This window comes from Notothenia coriiceps, unplaced genomic scaffold, assembly GCF_000735185.1.
Source record: "Notothenia coriiceps isolate Sejong01 unplaced genomic scaffold, NC01 NC01_scaffold00037244, whole genome shotgun sequence".
Classification (NCBI taxonomy): Eukaryota; Metazoa; Chordata; class Actinopteri; order Perciformes; family Nototheniidae; genus Notothenia; species Notothenia coriiceps.
In genome coordinates, this window is record NW_011369945.1 from 14214454 (window position 1) to 14224666 (window position 10213).

General features: G+C 41.0%; 1 protein-coding gene and 1 long non-coding RNA gene across 3 annotated transcripts in view; one reads left to right on the forward strand and one right to left on the reverse strand.

Annotated features, from left to right (window-relative positions):
* plxnb1a (plexin b1a) overlaps positions 1-10213 on the reverse strand; it is an 89174-nt gene that overhangs the window by 12138 nt on the left and 66823 nt on the right. For both annotated transcript variants that reach the window (XM_010793653.1, XM_010793652.1), the window contains 14 exons: positions 8289-8458; positions 7517-7668; positions 7305-7410; positions 6163-6299; positions 5232-5405; positions 4726-4960; positions 3845-4087; positions 3557-3733; positions 3323-3471; positions 2810-2910; positions 1817-2034; positions 1141-1319; positions 983-1049; positions 757-903 (listed from right to left, as the gene is read on the reverse strand). In XM_010793653.1, coding sequence (XP_010791955.1) covers positions 757-903; positions 983-1049; positions 1141-1319; positions 1817-2034; positions 2810-2910; positions 3323-3471; positions 3557-3733; positions 3845-4087; positions 4726-4960; positions 5232-5405; positions 6163-6299; positions 7305-7410; positions 7517-7668; positions 8289-8458 — 2255 coding nt within the window. The remainder of the gene's footprint in view (positions 1-756; positions 904-982; positions 1050-1140; positions 1320-1816; positions 2035-2809; positions 2911-3322; positions 3472-3556; positions 3734-3844; positions 4088-4725; positions 4961-5231; positions 5406-6162; positions 6300-7304; positions 7411-7516; positions 7669-8288; positions 8459-10213) is intronic.
* LOC104964783 (uncharacterized) overlaps positions 9361-10213 on the forward strand; it is a 12634-nt gene continuing 11781 nt past the window's right edge. The window contains exon 1 of the long non-coding RNA XR_800470.1: positions 9361-9447. This is a non-coding gene — a long non-coding RNA (uncharacterized lncRNA). The remainder of the gene's footprint in view (positions 9448-10213) is intronic.

A 10213-nucleotide genomic window follows, 5' to 3' on the forward strand; every position in this document is an offset into this window, starting at 1 on the left:
ACACACACACACACACACACACACACACACCCACACACACACACACACACACACACACACACACACACACACACACACACACACACACACACACACACACACACACACACACACATACATACAGCAAACAAACCCAAACTATTTTCTTCAAATTTGCAAACACTTTGAAACAGCTGAATCCATAAATTGGCATAGTTTAAATAAGTTAAAATAAGTCAAGTTAGTCGTTAGTTTGTTCAGTATTTGGCCGTGTAATAACCCGGATAATGTGCAGCGAGCCGGTCATTATTGGAAAAAAAACACCGACAGTATGATCACAGAGACCGACGCGAAGCGGAGGGATCTTGATCGGGTGTTTTTCTTTATACGTTTGAGATGTTCCCTTATCACTGTGGTGCTCCCGAGCCATGCAAGTTCGATTTCACACAGTTTGCAGGTAACACACTTTTTACTGTTGTTTCCAGTGCTCCCACGTTGTTGAAGATTTGAGTCGGACCGTGCTTATCTAAACCTCCGCCATTTTTCGAATGTCAGTTTTTTTTTTGTGACGTAGCCAGCTCCGTAAACAGAGAGTAACAACATAGACCAAACAAATCGATAACTGAATTTGTTGCCAACTTTTTTAGCAATCGATTTTTATCGATTCGTTGTTGCAGCCCTACATTACACAGCACCACTCGATTGTCATGCCTCTGACATTGTTAACATTTTCAGCAGGCCAGTGTTTATGTTCTGTTGTATTTGTGTTTTTCTTACCAGCGTTTTGTACTCCACGTCCTCTCGCAGCAGCCTGTTGTCGTTCAGTGTGTACTTTGCTTTCCCCGTCACAGCGTCCACAGGGCCCTTGTCCACCTGGTGCTTTATGGCTCTAAACAGCATGTAGAAGGACTCCCCGGCTGATTCCTGGCCAAGCATAACGGTCAACAAATTATTAACACAGAATTGAACTTTGAGTGATTCAGTGTGCATCCTGACAACATACCCTCAGAAAGGTAAAGAGGCAGATGGACATCCAGTTTGTCAAAAGCTTCTCCACCACAGATTCCGTTCTGGAATAGAAAAAGTGAGCAAATCATTTATAGATGAAATAAGTTAAAAGTTATAAAGATACATTTATAAAGACACCTACTCCAGCCTTACCTCCTGAGCATCAGTTTGGGGTTCTTGGCCACATACTGTTCCACCAGGTCGTTGAGCAGCGTCTTCAGGATGTCGGTGAAGTACTCCAGTTTACCATGCAGGGCCACCGTCAGCAGAGAGGCCACGTAGGCCCGGTCCCTGGGGGAGAACGTCCGCTGGACCTCCAGAGTGTGAATAAACTGGAGGGAGTAAAAACAAACAAAGTGAAATTCTGGTAGAGTGCACATATTTTACTGTTCATATTTTTTATTTATTTGTCCTCTTACTGTGTTTATGTTTGCACAAACAAATCCTTGTGTTTGTGAACCTACTTGGCGATGAACCCTATCCAGATTCTGAACAAAATGCGTGGTCTATATTTTAAAGGCTGAAAAAAGTTTTACCAGGTGGAAAGAAAAAAGGTTTTGGGAGGTTCTTTATTTTTCATACCAGACTTTTTTTTATGTTATTGGGAAAAGTAATGTTTTGGAAAACAAGTTTAGAAACAAATACAATCCCATTCAACTTTACGGGGGAAGACGATCATTTTTCCTTATTTATGAAAGAAAGCACGGGAATATTGATATGAGCATCTTCCCCAATAACAAAGGATTCCTGTAATGTGGTGCCCACCCTTAAGAAAACTGTTTATCCAAAAACCTGCTCTGAATATGAAAACATAGCCCTGCTGTGTGACCTTGGTGAGGAAGAGTTTGCTGTTGAGCAGGTTGGACAGCTGCACCAGCCCTTGCTCCACCGTCTGCCTCCGACTCTCCGGGACGTCCAGATCTCGTCTCAGGGGTGACTCCTGGTGGCCGGGGAAGAAAATGCGCTCTGCGTATGCCCGGTAGTCCAGGAAGGGAATCCCAGAGCCCACCAGATCACTGGACATGTCCATCATCTCCGTCATCAGGTCTGGAGGAGGGGAGGGCAAGAAAAGCCTTAGTTTGTGTACCTTATGACCTTATTTTTTATCTTGTCGCTATGTTTACAATTAATGGAAGGAATGAAACTACAAAACCAGGCTCTGTTCTTATAAAACACTGACTTGTTTTGTCCCAACATTTACTCTGCTAAAAATCAATATGTAAGAGCAGTATATGTAAAACCAAACTTAGAAACATGCCATATCGTAAGCTTAACATAAAAAAAACATAAAGCATAAATAAATAAATGATAGTTAAAAAAACAACAACAGCCCCAATAGGTATGAAACCAAGTTCATATATATATATATATAAAATCAAGAATTGACAATATGGATTAAAAAAAATATATAATATATTTTACATCAATATGTTATAAAACAAAAAGGACAGAATAATTGAAAAAACTACCTCTAAAAAATAAACTGTAAACATTGAATATTTATCCTAAAGTGGGCAAAGTAGGCTATTCATAATAATAATAATAATAATATGAATAATGATAATAATTATAATATGGGGGGGTAAAGTTGCACACTAACATACTGTTGCTATGTGCACTTTATTACCATTTCCTCCATTGAAGGCCTCTATATTGCATGTTTTAAATATTTTTTATAACATTTTGAAATGTATAATTTTCTTTTATGGTGACACCGAAACATCTGTCAAGTGACTACAGACGGCTAACTATGGAGCATTCACAGCAATGATTACGCAAAAAGCTGATGTTATTTTCTAAAGTAAGATGTTTTGGTTGGTACCTGTGAACTCCTTCTTACAGCGGTCCCTCACACTGGTCTCCAGGTTCTCCAGCTGGATCTGAACCTTCTTATAGTCCCTCATGGCCTGCTTGCTCTTCCTCCTGATGAACAAAAACAAGGCCGATAACATTTAGGTAGAGAAATAAAGTAGCACTGTGTTAGCAGAAGATGTGCGGAAGCCCTGAGAGGCATGGCAGAAGAAAACAAACGGATACATTTTTTTTTGTTCATGACTTCAGAACAGGTGAGAAAGTTAGTTTAAAATAACACATGTTCCTCCCTGAAACATGTAGACAAAACACTTTGAAAGATGGCCAAAAAGTGTGTATCTATTATTTGAGTAATGCTGTATAAAAACAAAAACAAATGTTCTCTAGTGGGAATACTATTAATAAGAATGAATTGCTGTTGTCCCCTAAGTTGTGTCATTAGGCTTTAGTAAAAAAGAATAAGAAAAGTATAGTAAAAGACTTTGAGGTAAATCAGTTTAAGTGAAGTGTGGTCTGTGTTCACCTGTATATGAGGACTATAATGAGAACGATGAGGGCCACGATGGAGGCCCCCACCCCGACCCCCACCTGGGCCTCCAGAGGAAACGTGGACTGGGCCTGGCTGTCGTACTGCACTCTGCCCAGAGAGAAGTTCAGGTTGCCCATTCTCACCTGAAAAACACAGGGACAGAATGTCTGGGTCATTCTGAATGTAAACGAACATTGAAATTCCAAATGTACAGTCAAATGTTCTCACTGTGAACTCGGGCAGACTCTCCATGCTGTCCTGCATCTTCCCGGCAGTGAGTGAGGGCTGCTGAGTCGGCGGTTCACAGTACAGGTGGTTGTGGGTCAGGGTCTTCACGGAACACACCCCCGCCCCGATCCGAGCCTCCACCTCATGCTTGTAGATGGCCAGATCCAGGTTCTCTCCCTTGATTGAAAAAAGACACAGAATCCAGGATTCATGACAGAGTTTGACCACCATGATTATGTTTGTAGGGAATGTCAGTGTTTCATTGGTCAGTTTGCCGTTGGCCCCTACCTCCACGGAGATGATGCTGCCCGGTTTGTGGTGGTACGGCTTGCTGGGGTCGTTCTGGCTCAGCAGGTAGAGCCTCGGGTTGGGCTCGTAGCTGAAGGCCTCGCCCCCGACGGCGCTGAAGTCAAAATGGAGGCTGTCCAACAGGAATTGGACTTTGACCCTGGCCCTCCGGGCCTCTGGGCCCACGGCAGGAGTCGGACACAGGATGAGGGCGGAGCCGTTCACCGTGCAGCCAGACTCATACTGGAGGAAAAGAAACACAAATACGTTTATCACTTATATTTCCTGAAATGCCCTCCCTTATACAGGCAGCTACTATGGGGACTAACATCATTACACATGATAACAATTAGTCTCAATAGATCAATAGAGCCCCAGATGTACCAGTCATAATGCATTTCATTTTCCAAGACTGTTCAAAGACAAGATTCTGAAAACATTTGATGAATAACTGAAAGGACATATTTTTGCTGTTTGCAAACATGCAGGATTTCTGCCCCAGGATGCATCGGATGAGCATAACTATAGCGTGTTTGTAGGGAATTCTTATTGGTATTGATATAAAAAATGTTCCTTCACATATCGTGCCACGAAAGGTCAAGGAGCCCTGTGAGGATGGCAATGCTAGTTTTTTCTTCGAGCTGTCCGTCTATTTCTTTTTGGTGGCCTTGTTGCAGACAAAGAAGCATGACATTATTGGCACATGGATTCCTGAGGGGTCTTTTGTTTCATTTGGGATCTGTATCAAATGAGCCTACTACATCCTCTGAAAGACAGAATGTGGAGCAGCAACCTGTTGGATTCTTAAGAGAGACAATAAAATAACACAAAATGCACATATTTAGAAGAGGAGTTCATTTCTCTCTCTGTGTGGAGCGTACCTGTTTGACGTGACAGAGCGTTCCCTCGGGGCACTCTGCCTCTGGGACGATCCTCCTCCATCTCTTCATGCTCCCCCGGTGATCCCGTCCTCTGCTCAGACTCCTTCCACCCCTCCCTCTGACGCTCCTTCTCCTCCTGGGGGGCAGGGTGTCAGGAGGACTGAGGGTAACCCTCATCTTGGGCTCCTGGACCACATCCAGATTGTGTCCGGAGACTCTGATGATACGCCCTCCACTGCAGAGGGAAAGAACAAAATAACATTAGAATCGTTTCTTCATTACATTCAAGTTAAGATCTAAAATAAATAACAATAATGACAGTTCCCTACTTACATTTTTGGAGCGTAAGCATTTTTATTGAACCATATTTGTCTTGTAATATTTGTCTTGGACGATATATAATCTAAATTATACAAAAAAACGTTTTAAAAACCCCAAAATTGAATGCCATAACATGAGCAGAATATATATTCATTTGAGATTGCTCTGTTTACACTGATGAGCACCTGAGAAAGCTTTTAGAGGGTGAAGCCATGGAGATGTTGGGGTTGGGGGTGTACTGATACACCAGACCCTGCAGGTGGCGCTCCGTGCCTCCAAACCGCACGATGATGCCATGTCCCCCAGTTCTGTTGCTGCCTTTGGTCAGACAGCTGATGTGATCCTCCTGGATGTTCGGCCTGAACAGAAACACACATTATGACCCACTTTCCAGTCACTTACACAAAGTATGTTTATAATAGTCGTCACAGTGCACAGGTGCACTATTTTGCAACGGCTCCTTAAACAAAAACTCAATTGGACTATTCGATTGAGTTTTTGGGATATTGCAGAAAATAAGATCTGTGGCAAACACATGTTTATTATACCTACACATTTTGTTCAGCAGGATAATCTCCACATATTAACACCACTTTTATAATTATATAAACACTGCTAAGCTAAAGTCTGCTCATAAACTAATTTGGTTTTAGGGAACATTTCACATTCACAAGAAGACATTGACTCACTCTTAACCAAATTGTGCCCATTTTAACTTAGAATTACAACAATATGGCACAACTACAAAAAATATTAGAAATAAAAAAGCAATAGAAACCAAATTTGTATTTGATAAATACTTGATGTCTTTCTTTATGTATATATATATCTATATATATTTTAAATATTGTTTTGTTCTTTGACTCTATATGTGTACCTGTGTGGATAACATTATAATTAAAAAACATTTTGTATTTAGCCACCAACATTTTTATGATGCATCAAGGTGTTTACTGACATACGTTATGTCGTAAAACCAAGAAAAGAACGTGTCTAACCATAGATATGTTTTCATAACTCATACAAAAATAAATAAGACTTTAACAGGATTGATAAAGTGCTAAAATGCGGACTAATTTCCAGGTTTAGGACTCCTGAACTATTAGCAACACTTACTCCACACATAGAACCCCTCCGATGAAGACTTTGACATCCCTGGTGTGTCCCGTCCTCAGGCTCCGGCCCCTGATGGTGAAGGAGGAGCCCCCCGCTTTGGGCCCTCTCTGGGGGGAGATGCTGCTCAGAACAGGATCCTGGTGATGGAGAGGAGATGAATGAGAAAGATAAAAGGGAAGAAAGTGAGAGACAGGATAAAAAGGTGTAATCAATAATGAGCGGGTGATTTATTGGAGAGATAAAATGGACACAGGGGCATTCTGGGAAACACTGGAGGGCTGCCTCACAGCCAGATTGTATAATTAATTAGCCTGTCACTTGGGCTAATTAATTAACACCGGTAGTCCTTTTACTGCAATGTAAATAAGGCACTTTATTACATCACAGGGCCACTTACATTTACGACGCCACATTTCAAGTGAAGCGTTATTACCAAGAGATACTGTATGAGAGAGCTGTCTTTACTTAATTCATCAGAAATAATCTTTATTTTTCATGGAAACAAACACATGTAACAGCTACAATGGTGGACTCTTAGAGCATGCTTCCTTTAGTTCAGTTACAGTTATACAGTACAGTATATTTGTTCATAAAAATAAATAATCTTTCACTTTAAAATGGTGCTACTGTCATGAAACCTAAACCCCCAAGATGAATAATAATAAAACCTCTCTGCTTTTAGCTTATGAACCCAGTAGAACCCTCAGTTCTTCAAGATCAATGATGTGACCAACCCTTTGATTTTGGCTTTTAATTGAATTGTATTTACTGTATGATGATTTAATTTTTAATTTAATTTGAATTAAAACAATTGTTTTATTGTATTATCTTATTGTATTATTTTCTTCTAGTTTTTGTATTCAGTCCTTTGTTTATTGACTTTTTTTGGATTTAAGTGTTTTTCATCAATCACAAAGTCGTTTGTTATATTTACCTGGAAGTAGTACTGTTTTTATTTATTTGTATTTCTTTGGTTTGTGAAATGCTTCATGTCACCTTTTGTGTATGAAAAGCGCATATAAATAAAGTTTGATTTGATTTGCGCTGTGAGGACAAGCTTCGCTAAATTAAGTGTGAATCCAAACATACGGAAATGATACAGACACTTGCATGCACACTTTTTTTCTTCAATCTTTCTTTACCTGGAATCTGAAGATCTGAGCAGAGAGTCCGAGTCCCCCCCCCCTCACTTTGACCGAGGCCAGGCCGCTCTTCTCCCCTCCACTGCTGGTGGTCTCACACACTATCCTACAAGGTGAGGACATGTAGTTGTCATGGACATGTAGTTGTCATGGTTAGAAAGAGCTGGAGAAGCTTTAGCTTCAGATTATGATCGGGTTAAGTCTCCACTTGCCTGGAGGAGACTTCATATCTGCTGCTGATGACGCTGCAGGGGACCCCCGCCACGGTGACCGAGTTCTGGATGTCTTCAGCCCTCTGGCCCAGGTTAGAGCCTGAAATTGTCACTACCGTGCCCCCCTCTACGGGACCGGACACCGGGTCCAACTGGAACACAACGGGAGCAAACAGAGGGAATTCATATCCTGTCTATGTCGTCTTGTTTTGACATCACATGGTAGCATGACATCTAGTAGGGATGTACTATTTAGCACATGGTTCAATACATTATATGGAGCTGTGTGATTACTAGCAGGATAACAATGTGACAACGCATTTCAAAACAAAGCACTATACTGTATTATAGGTAGAGGAACTGCCTTGATTTTCATCTAGGCTTCTTTCATTTTTCATTATTTATGAATGTCTTTGTTTTAAATGCAGCAGGTGGACACCTTCATATGTAAACCAAATAGTGTTTGATTTGAATGAATGTATTAAACTAAAACAGCATTTGTTAACTTGCTGCTGTCTTGCCCCCCGTCAGCAGCAGTGCATTGCTTTTCTTGTTTTGCTGGTTATTGTCAGTTTTTTCCTAATTTGCATGGCAGTTGGCAATAGTCTAATGTGGAGGTAACACAACGCCCACATCCCACAGTCAGGATGAGATGGCATTGTGCTTGCTTTTTTCCACGACAGTGACAATAATTAAATAAAATCTTACAGAATTCATTTGTTTTCCCCCTTCACTCATTGTTCCTACTTTCGCTCTCCAAAAAAGTGCTTACGAAGTGAATGACGGGAGCAGGGCAGGAGTGTTTGACGTTGTCGCTGCAGGAGTCCTGGAACACGCAGTGAGAGCCGGTGGCCCCCCCGCACCACACACAGCCGTACTTCGGGTCGGCTGTTCTACACCGGCTGCAGTCGGACCGTCCCACAGAACAATTAAACAGGGTGACTGAAACAAGGGAGAGAAAATACATGAATAGATGTAAAAAAAAAAGTAACTGGATTACTACCAGGATACAATACAAGGTAATCCCTTACAGTTACATCAAAAAAGACGTAATCTGATCACTTTTACATTTTAAACATTGGGGATCACACGCAAGAGTGTTTGTTGTAAAAGGATCAGATGTTATCTCTTCTCTGTCAGCTGTAGTGTTCTGTAAGCTAATACTTTAAGGGTGAATCTATACGCCTACTGCCTGAATCTGCTAACTGTACGTCCACACAGCAGCTTTAAAAAAATCTTCCAACGCTTCCAACGCTTCTCTGCCCATTGACTTTGAATGGGAGTGACGTCACTTTGCCTCGCTTTTCGCCGAACTGCATTGTGGGGAAGCGAAGCGAAGATTTACAGGATGTACAGGATTTTCAGGAGCATTGCTCAACTTTTGAAGCTGAGCTGGAAGCGTCAGCCAATCAAATCCCGTTTATGCAAATCTGCCAGTACAAGCGCTAGCCAATCAAACCGCGTGCAAGCTGGGAGAGCCAGACCGCAGTTCATTTCCTCATATTCCAAACGAGAAATTACGGTAGCGAATCACCCGGTTCTTTACGACCAGAACTATTTACCGGGATACAAACCGGAGGAACCAGGCATGGAGGGAGGTGGCAGAGACAGTGGGTGAAACTGGTAGGTTTTCGCCTGTTTGGGGAGTTTATATCCAGTTTACTTCGTTTTAACATTGCTATTGCTTTGTATGTCGGGGGCGGGAGATTCATGTGATTGGTTGTTGGTCGCAAAAAATTGCCAAGCTTCAGACACGCCCAGCATCAAGATTTTTCAAGATTTTTTTCATGCCTGTGTGTGGACGGGCCGTTACTTTAGCACACCATTAAACAACTTAACTTCAATATCGCAATACTTAGCATATCGTAGAATCGCAATACTATCGTATCGTGGCTTAAGTATCGCGATAGTATCGTATCGTAGGGAGCCTGGTGATCGTAGATCGTAACACAGTTGAAGGAAAGGCCAGAGACAGAGATACAGAGAAAGAAGCACTCTTACCTAGATCATAACCTCGCAGGATGATGCCTTTGGCGATCTGGAACGCTAACAGCAGGTTACGAGGATCCCTCTCTCCGTCCATTGATTGGACAAAACCAAACACAAAGTCTGGTCCCAAGCCCTTCAGTTCTGAGGAGAGGGCACACAGGGGAACACAGATTTGTTTAAGTTGTGCTGATAGAAATATTGTTCCACCATATGATGTTATGACAAAAGGCAGACCGCCAAAATGACACCATAAACCTCTTCCTGAAAATCTGAGGAAGTTGTGTTAAGATGTCGTTTGTAAACTGACATTGTGCTGAACATTTCTTAATCTGAGTTTAAAATCCAATACATTTTATTTATATATATCATTATCAAAAATGACACATTGGTCTCAAGGGGTTTGGATAATAATAAGATATTGAAATTACCATTTAGACAATCCAAATGACAAAAATGTTAATTTGAACGTTTATAAAGAATAGTTAATATGTTTATTAGGGCTGCTCGATTTTGGCAAAAATCATAATCTCAATTATTTGGGTCAATAATTGTAATTTCGATTATTCATTGACTTTGAAAACATCCATTTATTGGAGAAAAAAATGAGTCTGTTTTTAACAGTTGATTACCCTGAACTTTAAGTATAATTAAACTGAAAAACCAAAAAATAAAGTAATAATAATAATTTTTAAAAAATCGTTTTATTTC